This window comes from Tupaia chinensis, unplaced genomic scaffold (genome assembly GCF_000334495.1).
Source record: "Tupaia chinensis unplaced genomic scaffold, TupChi_1.0 Scaffold000416_1, whole genome shotgun sequence".
NCBI classification, from domain to species: domain Eukaryota; kingdom Metazoa; phylum Chordata; class Mammalia; order Scandentia; family Tupaiidae; genus Tupaia; species Tupaia belangeri.
The window spans coordinates 1,650,853-1,672,311 of record NW_006159921.1 but is presented as its reverse complement, the minus strand read 5'-3'; the positions used below and the strand labels follow the sequence as shown (position 1 = coordinate 1,672,311).

The 21,459-nt window shown below is 43.9% G+C and overlaps 2 protein-coding genes across 3 annotated transcripts in view; both read right to left on the bottom strand.

The window, feature by feature from the left end:
* SKA2 (spindle and kinetochore associated complex subunit 2) overlaps window positions 1-21,459 on the bottom strand; it is a 1,094,818-nt gene that overhangs the window by 307,483 nt on the left and 765,876 nt on the right. The window lies entirely within an intron of this gene.
* The window catches only part of RNF43 (ring finger protein 43), a 78,725-nt gene that overhangs the window by 13,680 nt on the left and 43,586 nt on the right, over window positions 1-21,459 (bottom strand). For both annotated transcript variants that reach the window (XM_006154644.3, XM_027774244.1), the window contains exon 2: window positions 2,334-2,456. In XM_006154644.3, coding sequence (XP_006154706.1) covers window positions 2,334-2,456 — 123 coding nt within the window. The remainder of the gene's footprint in view (window positions 1-2,333; window positions 2,457-21,459) is intronic.

Here is a 21,459-nt window from a genome sequence, read left to right as displayed (position 1 = left end):
GAACCAGGGGATCTCAGATAAGTGCTACTAGTTCAGGTCAAAGGATGACACCTGAGGAAAGCATTGGCCCTGACTCACTGGAAGCCTCAGTGAGCTCAGGCAAGAGCAATTCCCACAGAGTGGCAAGGAGATGCCTGAGAGTGAGTACGACGGCCCTGGCCATAGGGCAGTGGTAGAGGTTCTTCTAAGCCCCAACAGGTGTGTGTGTTCATGTTTGTTTTAGCGCAGGCACTGTTTGGTGCTTGACATACATTATATGCATCCTCACAATAACCATGCTGGTAGCAAATACATGTGCTGTTTATGGTGCTAGAAACAAAGGCCCAACAAGGTTAAGTACATCAAAGGGCACTGACCACATGTTCCTGGCTTCTGTGTCTGTGTCTGCTTCATCTCTCCTAGAGGCATTTGGTCCTCCAGGAGGTGAGAAGGAAACCTCCAATGTGATGCATCCTTCCATGTGGCAGAATTTTAAATATTGCTAAGAACTTGTTGACACTTTTCTGTAAAATTTCCAGAGGCTTTCAAAAATTTCATAGAAAAAATGTATATTATGAGAAAACTATGCATGGATTTCTCTTTCTCTCTCTCTCTCTTTTTTTTTTTTTTTTGCACCAAAATAAACTTGTACTTTAATTCTGGTTCTTTCCATGAACTTTTTGAAGTTCCCACATATATTGCATTTACAATAGGTAAAGAGAAAATGAAAGAACAGCAGAGCTTCTCTGAACCCTTCTTACCCACCCCCCACCATCTCACAAACAGTCAGACTTACACACTAATAACACAGAGCAGGCCCTGAGCACTAACTTATCAAAAGGATATATGAATAGTTCACCATATTTTATAAAGCAAGGGAAATTAAATATTCACAAGTGGGGAAGCTTCAGCCTAACACAATTCTACTGCTCTTCAGGACCCTGAAAGCCTGCTCCCCCAGCCCCTACTTCTCACCTCCCCCGGGGCCCCTTCTGCATCAGCACGGCCAGGCCAGGAGAACATCTTCGCTGTCTGAGGACACCACATTCAGAATCCTGCCCACATTCTTGCCCCCCAAGGCATGAGGTAAGAACTCAATCTGTTTCCTTGAGGCTAGGTAGCTGGAGGATCAGGAGACTCCCAAGAGACCTGGCTCTGACTACAAGGAGCCGGCACAAAGGTTAGGAGTATCATTCTCCCTGCTCTTCACCCCAGGAGAAGGACTCCCTCTCCTAATCACACTCATCTGTACCAAAAAATAATCTACCTTCACTCACACATACATTCAGTTTCCCCAGCTAGAATGGAAGGCAACAGAGCTGAGATGAAAAACCGGGACCAGCAGATGGCATAATGGTCATGTCGCTAAACTCCCATGTAGTCGCCCGTCATTTGAGTCCCATACTTGGCAGTTTAAAACTCATGCCGGGCGCATGTATGTGCATACTCAAAATCCCAAGAGGAGAATGTGTGCCTACCACAAGCCACCAGAATGGTGAAAACAGGGGTTACAGACACAAATGTCTACAGGGCCTGCATGGTGGCAGGCCAGTGTGAGGCAGGACAGAGTCCACAGCTGTGGAAGGGGGTGGCCCTTACCTAGCTCCCACAGATTGTGGTCTGTGGAAATGTGGGCAAGAGTTTTCTGCCAGAGAAGCTGAAGTCTGGATTTTTTAAAGAATTATTTTATTTAACTTTATTTATTATTATTATTTTAACATTTCTAGAGAAAGACAGAGAGAAAGTGAGAAAGCAAACCTCCAGGTCCAGGACTCGAACCAGAGTCAGCCAAATGGGAGTCCAGCACCCTTAACCATCACGCCATCTGCTGCCCTGAAGTCTGGATTTTTGTATGACGATTTTTCGTTTTTAAATGTGCCAGTTAATTTCTATTTTGAAAAGTCATTGTGAGAGCTAAACACACCTGCAAGCCAAACCCAGCTTGTGGGATAGCTGCAACCTCAGAAAAAAAAAAGGTGAGCTTTTAAAGGATGGGGCAATGGCTTCTGTTTCTTCTGGTTCTTTCAGAAATATCTGAAAGATGGAAGAACCCTTCACCAGACCTCTGGTCTGGTGCTGGAAGAGGACAGGGTTTAAGGACTCCCAAGTGATAGGAGAAGAGGTGGGGTGGGGAACCTGCCCGGGAGAAAGTCACGAAGTTCCACTAGTGCTGGTTGGTGAGGAAAGGGTGGAGGCATGCATTTCCACCTCTCTCAGATCAGCCGTGGGCTAAGAAAACCTGAGGGGATGGGGACATCACTCTTAAGAGACCAGGGGACATGAGAAAGCACAGGGCCTCTCGCAGCCAGAGCTGGGTGAAGTTCAAGACATGTGTAGGGTCATTGTGAACCCACCTTGCTGGCCAATGACAGGCAGGGGCGGGGGGCCCGCCGGGGGCTCTCCAGTTTGACGATGCTGATGAATCCAGGTTCCAGATTGTCGTCATCACTGGCATTGCACAGGTACAGGGGGTGGGACTGTGGGGAGAGACAAACAGATGTGGGTTAGGGAGGCTCTAGGGACAGCAGGAGAGAGCTGAGAGCCAAGCACTTGCAGGCTGGTCTAGGCAGGTACCAGGCAGGTCTCCTGGAGCTCTGAAGGAGTGGGTCTTACTGTTGGATTGCCTCCGAGTTAGCTGACAATTATTAATCGTTATTTTGTGGGTGCTGGGGCCAAGGAGAAAGGGAGGTGGGGCAGCTGGGCATGTGAGGTAGCCCAGAAGGGGCCTAGATGGAGTCCGCTGCAAAGTAGCTCCAGCAACCCGTGAGCCCCACTTTTCCAAAATGACCAATGCAGATGGCTTCTCTCCTGGCCCAGCCTCTCTCATCCCCTCTACCTGCTCCAAAAACCTGGGCTAACAAAACATCCACTGGTTCCTTCAGAATCCTGCCTTCTCTCCACGCTCCCCAAGGGCCCACTCTCCATGTCCCCCGGGCAGCTGTTGCTCTGTAGATCTCCATCTCCATGTGGCGTGGGTCTCCTCAATGCTGCCTGGCTTCTCGCACATCCTCGTAGCTTCTGCCCTATGCCCATCCTGGGACCAAGCAGGATGCCAACAGGGAGAAGAGACTATCTTGGGATGAGACCTGACCAAGACTTAAGCCTTGAACAAGCACAATTCGTAAGAGCCCATCTTGTCTTCAGGAATGAGGCAATGGAGATAGACCCAGTAGAGCCCATCTGCTTTGAAGGTATGGCAGGTCCAGTCCAAGAAGACTCTGTGCCTCTAAGCCCAGCTGGTGCTGAACAAGGACTGAAGGGGAAGTGGCCTATGTGTGCTAACAGAAATCTGAGGATCCTGTGGCATGAGACACATTTGCTTTAACTCTTTTCATTCAAGGTGATTCTAATACCTATGTGAACCTAATTTTCGTTTCCTTTTTAGAAAATATTGCCAGAGGTGCGTGCACATGTGTGTGTGTGTGTGTGTTTGTGTGTGTAAGAGACAGAGAGAGAGAAAGTCACAAAGTTCCACTAGTGCTGGTTGGTGAAGAAAGGGTGGAGGCATGCATTTCCACCTCTCTCAGACTAGCCATGGCATAGAAAAACCTGAGGGGATGGGGCATGGTCATGCGACAATCCTTTTCCACCATTTCTCCATCCCAGCAGGACTTTGGACACACGTGCACATGTACCCGGACTGTTTTTCAAACTGCCAGGGCCAGGATTCAAACCATGGTTGGCCATGTGGAATCTGGCTCCCTATGCACAGCACTTAACTATTTTTTTAAAGAATTATTTTATTTAACTTTATTAATGTATTTACTTATTTTTAATTTGATTAGAGAGGGACAGGTTGGAGGAGAGGGAGATAGAGAAAGCAAGCCACCAAGTCCGTGACTCAAACCGCGGTCAGCCATGTGTGAGTCTAGCGCCTTTAACCACCATGTCACTTGCTGGTCCCTAGCACTTAACTATTGTGTTATAAATTTTCACTCCTCCCCCACCAGCAGGTGGTGTGGTGGTTAAGGCACTGGAATTCCCACATGGCCAACAGCTGTTCCAGTCCCAGACCTGGCGGGTTGCTTTCTCACTCTTCCTCTCTTTCTCTGGCAAAATTCATGTAAAAATAATAATAAATTAATTAAATAATTCTTTTAAAAACTTTTTCACACCCCCCCCCCAAATGCCATAGTTCTATGAGAAGAGAGTCTGATTTATTTGGCCCTAGATAATCCCATGGACCAGGAAATCCCATATGATGGAAACACTGCATCCTGGCAAGGAAGGGATTTTCCTCTAGGTTCTGCCCACCCTTCCCTCTCCATTGCTAATGAAGTCTGAAGGAATTCCAGAAGGAACCATCTGAGGGACCAGAGAGAATCTTGCATTTGTGAAGATGTTGATGAAGGTGGTAATGATGACAATGAGCTTAAAAGTCACGTTCTGAAAGTACTTTTAGACTGTTTCTTCTCACTGAATCCCTGCAAGTCCTTGCTCATAGTTGGTTTTAAATAAATACATACCACCTTGCTTTGAACTGTATCCTTGTGAATATAAATTTCTGGGAAGGGAGTGTTGAAATGGGAGGGAGTTCCTTTTTATTAAGGAACTACTGGAGTTTAAGGGCTACTAAGTAGTCTAGTGTGGCCGAGGTTTAGTGTAAGACAAAGGTTATGTACCCTTGGTCCCACAAAAAGACTGGGGTGTGAGATTGGGGTTGTTCTCCCTTCAGTGAAGCTAAAGCCCCTGTCTTAGCAAGCCCTATTAGTCTATCCATCTGTCTATCCATCTACCCAACAATACATTTGGTTCTTCCTTCTGACACTGAAGACCCCCTGGAGTCAGGCATGGTACAATGCACTGAGGAGTCAATGATGCCTTACGGAAGCTGAGAACCGTGTGGACACGTCATACTGTGATGTTATGATATGAGTTCATTCAAAGGCCTATGGGAGGACATAAGGAGGGTGGACCAACAATGCCATATGGGAGGGCAGAGAAGTTTTTACAAGAGGTGACTTGAGCAACTCCTTGGAGGCTGAATAGGTATGTGTCCGCCTAATGGACCAACAAAAGGGGGTGGGGCGGAGAGGTACATTCTTGGCAGAGAAAGCCATCGGTGCTGAGGCATGGAAGCACAGGGTTGAGACAGACTGCAGGTAGTGAGGTCTGGCATGAAAGGGAAGGCAGGAGAAGAGGCGGGGTAGACTGGCAAGATTCAGGTCATGGTGTGAGGCCCACAGATTCGCATTGGAGAACTCCCCCGATGAGAGTCTGGTGTGTGAGGGGTTACAAGTCCGTTGCTCCAATTGAGATATGAAGATATGAAGCCTTCCTTTAGGAAGGACAAATTACAGCCACAGAAGTCTACTGCTTGGCTTCCTCCTTCATCCTCACTCCACGGTCTGGCTTTCTCAAACAACTCAAGGCACCTCTCCCTGCTCAGAATGTCAATTGGTGGAGAAGGAAGCCACTTTAGAGAAGAGCAGTCTGTTCTGAAGAGTTTGTAAATATTTAATTGCCACTCTGCCCCCAGGCCTTACTAGGGAACCAGCATCTACAGGGCAGTACTATCTTGTAGAATACTCGGAGGAGGAGGAGAAAAAAAAAAGCAGGTGTCAGAGTCAGCAGACTTGTCTGATCCTGAACTAACAACTATAGAAGAAGGAATGGGAGGAAACGCACCATTTAGTAAATGCCTCTTGCATGGCAGGGCTTTCCAAATTATCTGACTATAAGGTAGAAGTTATTAATCTCACTTAAAAAGAGAAATTTGAAGGCCAACTGGTGGCATGATGGTTAAGGCAGCTGGGTCCCACATAGCTGACTATGGTTCAAGTCTCGGATCAGCAACTTGAAAATTATGCCAGGCATATGTGCACATGTGCCCAAAATCCCAAAAGGATAATGGGGAAGAGATTGTAGTGTGACCATCCCCCCTGGGGGCTGATTTCTTACTTTTCCCCTCTCTCTGTCTACAGTGAGCGCACAGGCCCTAGAGCAAAAGCTAAGGGAGAAAAAAAAAAAAAAGAAAAGCTTGAGGCTCAGTGAGGTCAAAGTGTCAAAAGATTAGAACTGATCTCAGTCTGGTTCCATCCTCTGAAGTCATGGACTTTCAAATGCACAGACTACTCTCATAGTTTATGTTTACTGGGTAAATACTATGGGCCAGTGGTTGTTTCAAGCACTTTAGTATATTAATTCTTCTTGTTATAACACTATGAGGTAGGAACATTACCGTCCCCTCCCTCCCCCCTTTTGCTTTAAAGAGGATTTTTGCCTTAGGGCATGTGTGCTCACCAGAAAGAGACAGTGAAAGGAAAAGTGAGAAATCATCCCCAGGGGGGTTGGTCACCGGATGGCCATGCTGCAGTCCCTTCTCCATCCTCCTCCTGGCATCCTGGGCATGCATGCACAAACACATCCAGCATGATTTTTAAGCCACTGGGTCTTGGACTTGAACCATGGTTGGCCATGTGGGAGTCCAGCAACGTAACCTCTGCGCCACCTGCTGGCCCCATTGTCCCCTTTTTAAAGATCAGGAAACTGAGGCACTAAGAAGTTAAATAACATGTTCAAGATTACATAGTAAGTGGCAGAAGTGAAGGGAAAGTAGTAGTAGAATAAGGTAAAAAAAAAAATAAATAAAAGAACAATTTGCACTGAAAATATATACGATGTCTTTTCCCAACTAATAAAAAAGAACATCTGCCTTTACTAATTAATTATATGTTCCTAAAGCACGAGAGCCCAAGTCCCTGAAATGTTGGTGGTCCCCGGACTCTGCTCTCAGCCCTCTTTCCTTTTCACTTTTCATCCCCTCTCTGGTGACCACAGCCAATCCCATGACCTTTGTCTCTACACAGAGGTCATTGATTACATGTGTGCAGCCCGCTCTTCTCTTGACCTCCTGACCTATGTGGATGTTTCTACTTGAAGAACCTTAAATGAGATACCTCAAACTCAGCATGTTCAAAACTGAAGCAATCATTCTATCCCCAAAACTGCTCCTCTAGTACTCCCTATCTTAAGGATTAGAACTACTATCCATCGATTACTGGAGCCAGATGTTATCCTCCTAGTCTCCTCCATCTCCTTCACATGTCTCTACCAATCACCAATATCCAATCAGCCACCAAATTCGAACAATTCTACCTCCTAAACATTTCTTTTTCTTCCATTCTCACTACAGCTACACTGATACAAGCCACCAGCATTTCCTCCTGATTTTGTGAAATAACCACCTAACTAGGATCACCTCATCACTCAGTTCTCTCATTGTAGCCAAACTGGTCTAAAACCTCAGGACAGCCAGTGGCATGGTAGTTAAGGTGGCTGGATCTCATGTGGCTGACTACACAGTTCGAGTCCTGGACCTGGGGGCTTGAAAAACACATGCGTACACGCGCACGTTTGTGTGTATGTGTGTGTGTGTGTCCAAAATCCTAAGAGGAAAATGAAGGAGATGGGGTTGTGATGTGGCCATCCCCCTGGGCCCCAGGGTGTGTGTGTGTTTTCATGTTATCTCTCTGGCAAGTATATATACCCTGTAGCATAAATGAATAAGGAGCAAGTTACCGTTCCACTTAAAATTCTTACAAGGCTACTTATAGCTCTTGAAATAAAGTCTATACTCTTTTTAAAAATAACTATTTTATTTATTTATTATCATTATTATTCGTTAATTTGACCAGAGAGACAGAGAGTGAGAGATTGGAAGTGAGAAAGCAAGCCACCAGGTCTGGGACTTGAACTGTGGTCAGTCATGTGGGAGTTCAGCACCTTAACCACCATGCCACCTCCAGATCCAAGTCTATACTCTTAAACATGGCTTAAAAATCTGTCTGGGGCCAGCAGGTGGCGTGGTGGTTAGGGTACTGGACTCCCACATGGTCAACTGCGGTTCTAGCCCTGGACCCTGCAGCTTAAAACTCACGCAGGGCGCATGTCCAAAATTCCAAGAGGAGAATGGAGAAGGGATTGACTCATGGCTGTTCCCCCTGGGGGTGATTTCTCCCTTTCTGACTCTCTGTCTCTCTGGTGAACTTACATGCCCTACAACAAAACTCTCTCTTGAAACAAAGTCTGGCTGGTCTGGGCCCTGCCTTCATACCTTACCTCATGGCTTACCATTCCCTTCCCATACCTCATACAACCCACGTTCTAGAAATAATAACTTGGGGGGACCAGCAGTTAGCGTAATGGCTATGTCACTGGACTCCCATGTAGTCGACCACGGTTCACATCCCGGACCCGGTGGCTTAAAACTCATGCCGGGCGTGTGTGTGTGTGTGCCTAAGATCCTGAGAGGAGAATGGAGGAGAAGGGATTGTGGCGTGGCCATCCCCCCTGGGGGGTGATTTCTAGCTTTCTATCTCTCTATCTCTCTCTGTCTGTCTGGCGAGCACATGCACCCTATAGTGAAAACCTCTCCAAAAAAAAAAAAAAAAGAAGAAATAATAACTTGTTTCATTTCTCTAAACACTTTTGGCACTTGCTGTTCTGTCTTGCATTTCCCCAGTCACAGACTTATCCCACTGTATTGTAATTTATATGTGTGTGTGTGTGTGTGTGTGTGTGTGTGTGTGCGTGTGTGTGCGTGTGTGTGTTTGCGTGTGTGTGTGTGTGTGTGTGTGAAGGGGGAGAGAGAGAGGGAGAAGGTCTACAACTACACAACTGATAGTTAACTATAATAAAGACAACAGAGTGCACACAAAATTCTGGTAATGATTGCTTTGGGAGAAAATTAGAGATTGGTAAAGAAGAATTTTGCTCTTTTTGTTTTGAATACTTCAATCATAAGGTAACATATGTTGAGATATTGATTTGAGTGTTTTGTTTGTCTTGCTGTGATGGAAGAATAAAAACCAAAGAGAGAGGAAGAAGATTCTTCCATGGCTCCTGAGAACTAGTGATTTCAGGGAAAAAAGAGAAATGAAGATTTTCCTACTGATAATTCAGCCTCCAGCCCACACACTCGAGTGGTAGGAAGCCCCTCAAGCCTTCTGTCTCTGTCTCTGTTTCTCTCTGCCTCTGTCTCTGTCTTTTCATTTTTTTTGGTAATTTTTCCTTTAAAAAATTTTTAAGGTAAAGTATTTTCTCGCTTTCAGTCCCTCCTTTATCTTGTTAATAATATCTTCTCCCCCTCCCACCCAGGAGCCTCAAAGGACAGGCCTTCAGAAAAAGATTCCTCCATGGCTCCTGAGAACTAGTGATTTCGTGCAGCTTTCTATTTTTTACTTTTTTTTTTAAAAAAATTTTTAATTTTTTTCCATCTTTTTTCTCTGTTTCTTTGTTGTTGTTGTTGCTGTTTTTTCTCTCGCTCTGTTTCTTTTTCTTTTTCTTTTATTTCACCTCTCTGCTCCTCAATCTCCATTCATTGTGTTTCTAGGCAGATCTAAGGGAACTATAGCCAAATATCCAAATACTATTAGGGTTAATATATTCCTCAATATCTACTGAATCTGCTGTGCAAAGGGATTAAAATGGAATAGCAAAAAGATTCCAGGTCACCTTTTTTTCCATGTTCCTGAACACTCAGATTGAACTTCAAGTTTAGGAAGAACCACACCATCCATCAGATGACTAGAAATCACCACAGGGCCACAAGAAATATGGGAAAGCAAGAAAATACCTCTCTTCCAAGGGAAAAGAATAACTCCTCTTCATCCACAGACAGTTCAATGGAAATCATGGAAATGTCTGATAAAAAATTTAGAATATTCATAATGATGAAGCTAACAGAGATGGAAGAGAAGAGAGACAATGAACTGCAGAAGAGAAAGAAGAAAGGAGCTGACGAGTTCTAGGAGGTGAGGAAATACTTGCAAGATCTAAAAGAGGAATTACACACTTTAAAAAATAATCAAGTGGACCTGTTAGAGATGAAGACTATAATACAGGAAGTCAAAATCTCCCTTGAAAGTATTAAAAGCAGACTAGATCATGAAGAAATTAGAATCTCAGACATAGAAGAGAAAGTTGCTGGCCTAGAAAAATACACCATGAAGACTGAGAAAATTGCCCCCCAAAATGAGAATAATATACGAGAAATGCAAGATACCATCAAATATCCAAACAGCCAGATAACTGGTATCCCAGAAGGTGAAGAGACTCATAAGGGCATTGATAATCTATTCCATGAAATCCTGCAGGAAATCTTTCCAAACCTAGAGAGGCACTCACAGATCTAGTCCCAAGAATTACAAAGGACCCCAAACAGAATCAACCCAAGAAGATCTTCTCCAAGACACATCATAACCAGATTGATCAAAACCACAGACAAAGACAAGATACTAAGACTGGCAAGAGAGAAACGGCAAGTTACCTACAAAGGATATCCCATCAGACTAACAGAGCAGACCTCTCATCGGAAACAATGTGAGTGAGGAAAGAATGGGAAAATATATTCAAAGTGTTAAGGGAAAAACAATTTCAACCAAGAATACTGTACTCAGCAAGATTATCCTTCATGTGGGAAGAAAAGACAAGAACATTCTCAGATAAACAAAACCTGAAAGAATTTACCAGCACCAAACCAGATCTCCAAGAAGTTCCCAAGGAGTGCTATATCAGGAAAATTAAATACAGACGCATGAAAACAAGAATTCCAAAACTAAGAAAATGGCCAACTTACTCATAGAGACAAGTCTGGAATTGAACATTATATCCTAGAATTTAACTGGGAAGATGGAACCACAAAAGAAGATAGATTGAGTACATGAGTCTGAACTGGTGAAATAGCATTTTATGACTTTTGACAAACATTGCTAATTTTCTTCTAGGCTTTGTTGTCCGGTTTTAAGGATTTTTGTCCTGTCTTGAGTTGTCGATAGGTTCATGTACCAACTATTTGAACAGATTCCTAACCTGTTTCCTGGCTTTAAGTTTTAAGCGAAGTTCCTTACCATTTCAAAACTGCTTTTCTTGAAATTACCAGCTTAACTTGCTATCGAAGGTAGTTAGACTATTTAAGAAATTGTGTGATCAATAAAATGTGGGGGGAAAAGAAACGGAAGACAACCGCAGACACCAGAGGTAGTGTGAGAAGAGGATGGGAAAAGGCAGAGGGTCAGACATAGGGGTAAATATAAATAAATAAATATGTGTGTGTGTGTGTATGTATATATATAAAAATGCATTAAAAAATTGAGGTGCTTACTTTAGAATGTGATTCTCCAACTGATATTTTTTCTTAGTTACTAACTTTAATTAAAATGAAAACGATTTCTCTTTCTTAAATGAAGTATTATTGTCCTCTGAATGCCCTTTTTCTTTAAATCTGAGAATCTGCCTCATCACTAAAGACTGCTATGGTACCCAATCATTGCTAGTCCACCATACTGGTAATGTTTGCTTGAGTACTCAATGATTGAGTTCACCTTTCTTTCTTTTTTTTCCTTAAGAATTACTTATTTTATTTATTCATTCATTTATTTTAATTTGACAAGAGAAAAACAGACATACAGAGAAAACAAAAGAGAGAAAGCAAGCCACCAGGTCCAGGGCTCGAATTGTGGTTTGACCATGTGGGAATGTCCAGTGCCTTAACCACTATGCCATCTGCTGGCCCGATTCCACCTTTCTTATACTAGATTTTTTTTTTCTCCTCAATAAGTATCTAAAAGAGACTGATCTTACATAGTCCCCAAGTTCTTTATAGATGGGAGTTGACTGTAGAGATACAATGATGTATCAGTTCACCCAGTTTGAAAAATCCATTAATAATGTATTCTTGAATTAATTCAAGACTCTCAGTTACATAACATCAATTCCTTGATCAGAACAATTCTAATACTGAGTAAGGTCTTTGATAACTGTGCCTCATAAATTGGTCACTTAATCTGTGAGACTCAGTTTCTTCCTCTGTGAAAAGGAATAAACATTATATCCCTGACTACCCTATTCTTCATCACCCTTGTTCCTGTTGTCTGATTTTTCTTAATTATTGCACTTATTTATATTTGCTGTTACTCTTTATCCATTCTCTTCTTTACAACCTAACTAAACTATAAGTTTCTTGAAGATAGGGCTCTACTTACTTAACTTTATCTGCAGCCCTTAAAACAACACTTTGCAAAGCCAGCAGGTGGCATGGTGGTTAAGGCTCTGGTCTCCCACTATGGTCCGAGTCCTAGACTGGGGGGTTTGAAAAACATACATGTTGCATGTACGTGCATGCCAAAATCTCAAGAGGGAAATGAAAGAGAAAGGATTGTGGCATGGCCATTCCCCTGGGGGGGGGGGGAGGAATGAGCTCTTTCTGTCTCTTTCTATCTTTCTCTGGTGCGCCCATGTACCCTATAGCAAAAACCTTGGGGGAGAAAGATATCATTAAAAAAATGCTTTATATATAGCAGCTATTTGAGCAATGTCTTAACCAAATGGGTGAATGAAGAGGAGCTGATGACAATGATATACGACACATACAATGCTTCGCACTTTAGCAAAAGGTATTTAATGAAAGTTAAGTACGATTATCTTTCTGTACCTATTATTTCAGTATTTTCCATTATTTGCCTACTATTAAAAGACTAAGTGAGCAAAACTTTTAAAGATGAAAACAAATAGACCAGCTCTGTGGCACAGCGGTAATATCCTGCTTGAGAAGCCAGATAACTCATGGTGACCATGATTCAAATCCTTGACTCAGCCTGAAACAAGTGTCCGCAGGGCTTGAAGGATTAAAGAAAGGGAGTCGTGGTGTGACGAGACCCTATGGGTGGTTGCTTCTCTATCTCCTCGTTCTTTCACATGCGCATGCATAGCTCTATCACGAATAAAGAAAAATTATATTAAAAAAAAGAGAGACTGTGCTTAGACAATAGTCGTATTTGTGGTGCTTGGTGTGGACAAACATCAGAGGGGTCCCCTGGATATTTTAAATTTCAAAAAGCTTTGAGACTTTTGTGTTATTTTGTGAGGGGAAGCTCCCTCAAAAGCAAATTTTCACTCACCTAGTGGGATAGGGCCCTGGAGTTTGATTTGATAATTTTTTTTTTTAAAAAGTTCCTTGCTATTTCTTAAATAGTTCTATTTGAAACATACTCCCTACACTTTTGTATGCTGTATCTCTGGCAATAAGTTTTTTATTTATTTATTTTTTTTAGAGGTTTTTGCTATAGGGCACGTGTGCTCGCCAGACAGAGAGAGAGAGAGACATAGAGACAGAAAGCGAGAAATCCCTCCCAGGGGGGATGGTCACTCCGCAATCCCTTCTCCTCCATTCTCCTCTCGGGATCTTGGGCACGCACGCACACGCGCCCGGCGTGAGTTTTAAGCCACCGGGTCCGGGACGCGAACCGCGATTGACTACGTGGGAGTCCAGCGACATAGCCATTAAGCTAACTACTGGTCCCTCTGGCAATAAGTTTTTCAAGTAGTCTCAGATTAAAAACAAAAACAGGACTCTGCTCATTAACTCACAAGGGGGTGTTGTGTTCCTCAGGTAAAACACAGAGACTTAGTTTTTCCCCCTTTCAGGGCAGTTCCAGACAGGAAGAGAGGAGAAAACAGAACCTCGGGATACAAGGTCTCCTAGTAACCAAGAAGCTGTCCTCTCAGTGACACGAGGAGAAGGCCAAGAGAAATGGGCTGTGGGATTCGGGACTGTGTGGCTCTGGAGGGCTCCTGGAAACTTGGTGAGTGTAAGGATTGGTAGCTCGTGTCTTCCTGAAAGCCAGGAGTTGGGATGTGTCTGTCTCAGAGTTTGCCACAAGGTGCAAATTAAGAGGAGCTGGTTCTCACGGTCTAAGTCATGCTGACTCAGAAACATTTAGCTTTGCACATATATGTTTGTTTGTTTTATTTTTTGTTCTTGGAATTATTTAACTTCATTTATTTATTTTAAATTTGACCAGAGAGGGACAGGGCGAGGAAGCAAGAGTGAGAGAGAGGGAAAGTGAGAAAGCAAGCCACCAGGTTCAGGACTTGAACCATAGTCGGCTATGTGGGAGTCCAGTGCTCTTAAACACCATGCCACATGCTGGGCCCATGCACACATGTGGTATACTCCTATGCAAGGAGTGTGAACTGTCCTTGGGCAGCATATGTTGTATTTCATATTATTTTTTACTATTGTTAGTGCAGATGGGTGTGTGCACCAGGGGGAGAGAGACAGAAACATAGACAGAGAGGGTGTGAGCACCCCCCTCCATCTCTCCTTCCCATCAGTATTTTGGGCACACATGCCATGTTTTGAACAGTGGTCGGCCACATGGGATCCAGCTTTCCATGCACAGCACTTAACTGCTGCACCAGAGGCTGGCTTTTGTTGCTTTATTCTGTTGTTCTTTTACGTTTATTTATTTCTTCAAGTGCGAGAGAGACAGAGAGAGTACAGACACCCCAACACGGTCCTCAAATTATGCTGCACCCCAGCTTCAGCATGTCCAGCATGCAGAGAGAGGTCTTGGGGCATGAACCCCAGACCTGCAAGTGTGGGTCAGCCTCCCAGAGTGTTGTGTTACCATGCAGCCCCTGTCCAGCCCTTTGTATTTCAGATTAGTGAGCCCATTTCTCTCTCTTATCTTTATTTCAACTTATTTGTCCTGATTTTCCCCCTCTTCCACCTAAGACAGACCTAAGATTCAAATTCCGATTCTACCATTTACCTGTGTGATCTTGGGCAAATTAACTTAACCTTTCTGAATCCTGTATTCCTCATCTTTAGAATGGAAACAAAAATGCCTCTTGACTATCGTGAAGACTAGAGATAATTGATGTAAGCACCCATACAGAGCCAGACACTCAGTAAGTGCTCATTAAATAGAAGCTGTTTTTATTACTGCATCAGTAATAATAAAATCCCTTCATGTTCCTGGAAGGGACAATGCCCTTTCTGACTCCTTCTTCCCTTGGGGATCGACAGTGTCTCTAAACGCCAGCGTTGGATCAGCAAGGTGCAGTCTGGGACAGCTCATTATCCACGGTCACTTCCCTACTGTTCTCAGCCCTCCAAACCCCACTGAACAAGCTCGTCCAGTTCTCAACCCGCCTCCTTCCCATGAAGGAAGCCATGTGATCTCATTACCTCCTCACAAAGGGCATTCCAGGGCTCAAGTGAGCCCTGAACTTAATGCTGGTCTTGCTTTATCCACGCATCTCTTTTGGGGTGTGTGCTTTTGCAAGCAATTCTTTACTGTCTCCTGTTTCCCAGCCTTCCTCCTCCCCCCACCTCTGCTGCAATAAAGTCTTAGTTCTCTGATTCCAGGTATAGACCTTCACCCAGGCCTTGGACAGGTAACTTTACTGCCTGCTACAATTTGCCTTTGTAATCAGGAACATTGGCCAGGCATCAAAGGCACCCTTCTCCCTCCTTATTTCCTCTTTTCAGATTTTATAATCATTCTCTCCTGTGCAACCTCCATTATCTGAACTTAGAACTACCTTTTATCTCAGGCAGCAGGACACACCAGCATCATAAAGTAAAGCTCCTGCATCCAGGGGGTTGAGAAAACACATTGGTCTGAAGCGTACTTCCGGCTCCTAGCACCTGAAAGGCCTCCACTGAGGTCCAGTTTGGTCACCATGCCCTGGATTTACAGAGATCCATGCTTACCTACCTCTACAGGTTACATCCTAATGGTAATTGGGATCCCAGTGGAATCGGTCAGAACCTAATGGTAACTGTTTAGGTTTGTATCTGAAAACCTCTAGACCTCATTCCCATCACACATTAACCTGCCATCTCTTTGGGGTGGATGAGTTTCCAAATTCATTAAGTTGAGAAGCTGGGAAATTATGTCAAACGGAGTTTCTCTTTATTTACCTTATTAAAATTTTTACAAAGTGTATTCCTGTTTGTGCTGCTTCTTTTCTATTTGCTAGAGAGCGTGTGTGCTCTCCAGAGAGAGACAGAAAAAGACAAAGAAGTGAGAAATATCCCTCCTCGCCCATGGGCACAGTCACACCACAATTCCTTCTCTTCCACCCCTCCCTCCTCTCGGGATTTTGGGCATGTACACACACATGCCTGCTGGGTCTGGGAGTTGAATTGCGCACTTGGTCATGTGGGATCCAGCTGCCCTAACCACCATGCCACTAGCTGCCTCTGTGCTATTTTTTAAGCTATGAAAGGAAATAATGTTGGTGGGGAGAGAGAAGCATGACCTTAGGTCATCTGATGGGAGTAGACTAGCAGAGGAAGAGTAACAGAGGCCTCCATAATTTCTTACTTGATCCAGGAAGCCTCCCTGGGGTTGCAGGGAGGCTGTGAGCAGAAAAACGGACAAGAACTGAAGTGACGTGCCAGAACCTGACAGGAAGCGGGGTGGCAAAATCTGAGGGGAAAAACTGAGTTAATCAAAAGTCCAGTTGGAGGCTTTGCATAGCATCGATAGGCACTTAGTATTTGGTGAAAGAATGAATATGACTTGAGTTGAATCCAACTGCCATATAGTTTCTAAAAGATGTGAACTGCTAACAGCTGGGCTTGGTTCATAGCTGTGAGGGACCTTCAAACCTTGCTTTTTACAGATGAGGTTGTGAGACTTAAGTTATAGACTGGCCATGGTTATATGAGGGGACTTCCAAAATCTCAGGAAGAATGGAATTAAAGTACAAGTTTATTTTAGTGCAAAAAATTTGAGATCCATGCATACATTTTTCATAGTCCATGTCTTCCATGCACTTTTTGAAGACCCCCCTCATATAGCTTGTGAAAGGAGGCTGAGGTCTCCTAAATTCAGTCCCAGTGTCCATATGTCTACTCCAGGCACACAGGCTGGGGAGGTGTTCTGTGTGGGTCACCAAACATTCGTTGAGTTCTCCAATACATGGGATTGTGGGAGAATGCTTCAGCATCCCCATCTCTAGAAAATCAAACTTGAATCATTCATTTTTTTAAAATAAGTAATTCCTTTTGAAAAATCATTTAATTAATTAATTACTATTATTTAATTTGACCAGAGAGAAACAGAGAGAGAGAGAGAGAGAGACAGCAAGCCACCAGGTCCGGGACTTGAAGTGCGGTCGGCCATGTGGGAGTCCAGCACCTTAAACCACCACACCACCTGCCGGCCCCAAACTTGAGTCATTATTAACAGCATGACAGAAGCAGGATCTGTCTGCTCCATTTGCCTCTGGATCTATGCTCTTTCTGCAGACCAGCCTCGCCTTCCTTCCTCTCCCTGAGGGTTTATCTCATCTCTTCTCCTAGCCACAACAAAGGCAGCCAGACCCAGACACTGCTCTAAGACACTTTCCCAGTGAACGGTCCCTGCTCATTTAGGACGAGAAAGGTGTGTCCTGAAATTAGAGGTCACAGAAGCTCAGACCCAAATACGATGGTCATCTCAGCCAGACGACCATTTCTCTCACTCACTCACACATCGAAGGCTTTATTCTCCATGCTATATTCACCTGTCCTACCTCAGACTGAGTCCAAGCTCTGTGATGAAACTGGGCCTCCTTATACAAAAAAAAGGTCCGCACAGTGGGGTTTTCATGACCCCACACTCTGTATGAGTGACTTACAGGGTCATGAACATCCATGCAAGCAAGCAGAAGAAAGTGAGGAGAAAGAAGCGCTAATCTCAGAGTGGCTTTTGAAATAAATTTATATCAGAGAAGAAAGTTTATTTGGTAGTAACCAGACCGAAAGGAGAAAACCTCAGCTACCCAATAGGTAACGTTTTTTTTTTTTTTTTTTTTTTTGAGAGGTTTTTGCTATAGGGCACGTGCACTCACCAGACAGACAGAGAGAGACAGAAAGTGAGAAATCACCCCCCAGGGGGGATGGCCACGCCGCAATCCCTTCTCCTCCATTCTCCTCTCGGGATCTTGGGCACGCACGCACACGTGCCCGGTGTGAGTTCTAAGCCACCGGGTCTAGGACGTGAACCGCGGTCGACTATGTGGGAGTCCAGCGACATAGCCATTATGCTAACTGCTGGTTCCCCCAATAGGTAGAGTTTTTATATCATTGTTTTCTCCTATAGAAATGGATCTCATTCTGACTCTGCCCAAAATGACCACTAGTTACAGGGGCACTAGGAAGGTCCTTGTGAAATTAGGACACAAGAGGAAGAAGCCCATCAAATTCCATTTTAGGGGGCCAGCAGGTGGTGTGGTAGTTGAGGCGCTGCACTCCCACATAGCCAACACTGGTTCAAATCCTGGACCTGGTGGCTTGCTCTCTTACCTTCCCTTTCTCTCTGTCTCGCTCTGTTCAAATTTAAAAATAAATGAATAAAATTTTTAAAATACCATTTTAGTTACATGCAGGATCCTTTGAAGAAGACTGTAAAACAGAATTATCAAGTTCTCAGGCCCATGAAGGCACTGGTCATGTGGTTCACTCTCCTTTCCTCTACCCAGTGAGGAACCGAGGGTTCAACTATCCCTGAAAAGTCAGCTGACTTCTGACCACTGTCACAGAGAAGGTCTTGCCACCTTCGCTGACCTCCATTCTAATGAAAACACCACTGAGGCCCTTCGTTTAGCTGCGTGTTGTCCAAAGAGGTCCTCTACAGAACACCTTGACACAGATGGCAGTACTAGGGTAACACCTTATTCCCCCTTTTCCAGGATAAGAGTGTAAGGAGGCTTTCTCCAGGGCCCTCCTAAGGCATAGCCTTAACTCAGTGAGGTAGTCAGTTGAACTCTCACACTTAACCCTGTGTGCTGTTTGCAAACAGCCTTAACACAGTATCCATAATGATTTTTCTGTTCTTGTTCAAGCCAAACTCACGCAAGAAATGACAGGAATTTAGAAATCTGTTGGAAACAGGTAGTGTTTGTTTTTAAACAATAATTTAAGATTTTAATGTTTAAAATACTAAAGACTAAAGCTAACTGATCATCATGAAAAATACCATAGAAATGAAATGTGAAGAAACTGGATTATTTAAATATGCCAGAGGCCCATCTGGACTACTAGTAAAACTACTTAAGCATTGCTAAATTTGGTGATTTCAATGCAAGAACGTGAAATGGCTTAATCAACTCAGTTACTTCACATACATTCTATGTCCTTCAGGTCTAGCCTCTTGATTAGTGGCTAGAAGGATTTTAAGTTGTCCTGCAAACCCTGCTCTACACTGCTGTCCTCCACAACTGGCTTGCCCTGTGTTTATAAGCCATCGGAGCGCAGATTATCCAAATGGACTAGCTCAACTAAATATTCTATGCTCAGGTTTTAACTGACACATTATGAGTGGGATGAAGGAAGCTATGGAGTTCGTTTGGCTGATCTCAGTCCACAGCTCCTGGGAAGTAATACACATAATATTACATTTACAGGACAAAGTGGAAAAAATATGGAGTATGGTCCTGTGCTTCAATAGAGGGGACACAGGCATAGCTCCTCTTAGAAATTACATCAGGAGGAAAAGGACACCATCATTCAAGCTATTGGCCAACGCAGATGCCCAGAGTTTCTCCTCAGAAGCCACTGGGGGGTTGACATCAGGCCAATGAGGCTTCTGTTCAGAAGAGGCAACAGCCAGGAAAGGCTTGTATTGGAGACAGCCCAAGGGCTCCAGCCTGACGGCTGACAGCCCTTTGACCACAGCTCTGAATCCTTGTCCACGGGGTGGCCCTGGGGAAGAGGCCTGCTTTGGGGGGACTGTTTAATGATTTGCCAGCAAAGAACAAGGCAAACAGACTGTTGGCAACCGCCTGGGTGCAACAGAAGAGTCCATTTTTATTCCCACCCACAATGTAGCCTTCTAGGCAGGGGATAAAAGAAAAAGTGAGATGGCATTGGTTAGAGCCTGGGAGGGATTGCCATTTGGGGCTCAGCGTTTCACTGGGTCTCAGCGGATGGTGCTTGGGTATGTTGGCACTACAGCCCGTTGGTATTTCCAGCCTCTGCATATTTTAGTAATTCCTAATAGTAGCATCTCTTTAACTCCTAGGAACTAAAAAGACACATAAGTAGCCTTTTATGGTAAAATTCTAGGCATGAAATCAGAAAAATAGTTTGGCTCTTAAGAAGTATTTTATAGAAAACGTATGATAAAAAAGTAGGTTGGCTCTCTGCTAAATTCCTTATTCTTTCTCTCCCCAAGAACCTTTAACTCCTTGGCTCTAAAGAGAACAAAATGGCACCTCTCCTATACACTGTGAGCCAATGACTCCGGGACCTTTAACACTACTGCTCTCCACCTCTTTTTGTCCTCAACTCAGCCTAAACTGAGTCCTTCTCTAATCCTCTCATCAGCCCTCAGTCCCCAGAATTAAACACTTTCTCCCATATATTCCCTTAAAGCTACATTTTAAAAAAGGTTTAAATTTTTTTTTTTATTTACTGGGACCAGCAGTTGACGTAATAGCTATGTCGCTGTACTCCCACGTAGTCGACCGTGATTCAAGTCCTGGACTCAGTGGGTTAAACTCATGCCAGGGGCATTTGCGTGCATTCCCAAGATCCTGAGAGGGGAATGGAGGAGAAGGGATTGTGGCATGGCCATCCCCACTGGGGGGAGCTTTTTCCTCCTTTCTGTCTCTGTCTTTCTGGCGAGCGCATGTGCCCTATAGCAAAAACTTCTCCAAAAAAAATTTTTTTTTTTAAAAATTACTTCCTATAGGGAGAGAAACAGATGGGGGTGGTGGAGTGAGATATCACCCCCAGCAGGGGGTGGGGGACATGGCCATGCTGCAATCCTTTCTCTATTCTCCTCTCAGGATTTGGGCACACACACACACACACACACACACACACACACACACGGCAAGTTTTTCTAGCCACTGGGTATAGGCCTTTAACGGTGCAGTCTGCCATGTTGGATCCAGCTGTCTTAACCACACCACCAGCTGGCCCCATCTGTTTAAAAATGTAAAATGACACTTACCTCTTAAAGTTAGTTAAGTATTCCAGTTGTGACCCACCCTCCTCCCCATGTCTTCCAGCAGAATCCCTGGCTCTTACTAAATGTTCAGTAAAATATTTTTTCGTTCCTCCTTCCTGCAAAGTAGATCTTGAGCTCCTTAAGTCAAGAGTTCAGTACTATTTGCCACTTGCACAGACCCCAGGCACACAGTAGATATTAAGAGAAATGTATGTGGAATCACATATTTTAATAAGCAGATGTGAGATAAAATAAATTTGGTGGTTGCCTTGCCATTTGATCAAGGTATGATGACTTTAAGATTTCTGCTTTCACTTTAGAAACCTTCTATATATTCATTCCCTATAAGCTTAAGTTTTACAGGAATTTTTGCAGTATTATAAAAAAGAAAAAAAGGGGGGGGGCTGGACAGTGATGCAATAGTGAAACAGGACGTTTTACTATGCAAGGTTAACCCACATGGGAAAGTTTTGGGTTCAAGTTCAGAGACCTTCCTGAGACTTCTGGGCACACGCAGGCCCACGATCTAGGACTGGCTGCAGCTGAGGTGGAAGGCAGCATCCGGACCCTGTTGGGGGTGCTCTCTGGCTCATGGAAAAAAATTAATCAGTAACTTTTTTAAAAAACGTAAAATCATCTTTACAGTGTTTTTACCCCATCACAAGGCAGTTCTCTTCATTCCTTTTTATTATCATGCCTAAATCTCCTCCAATGACCCTGAACGAAACGTCTACCTTTCAGCAGG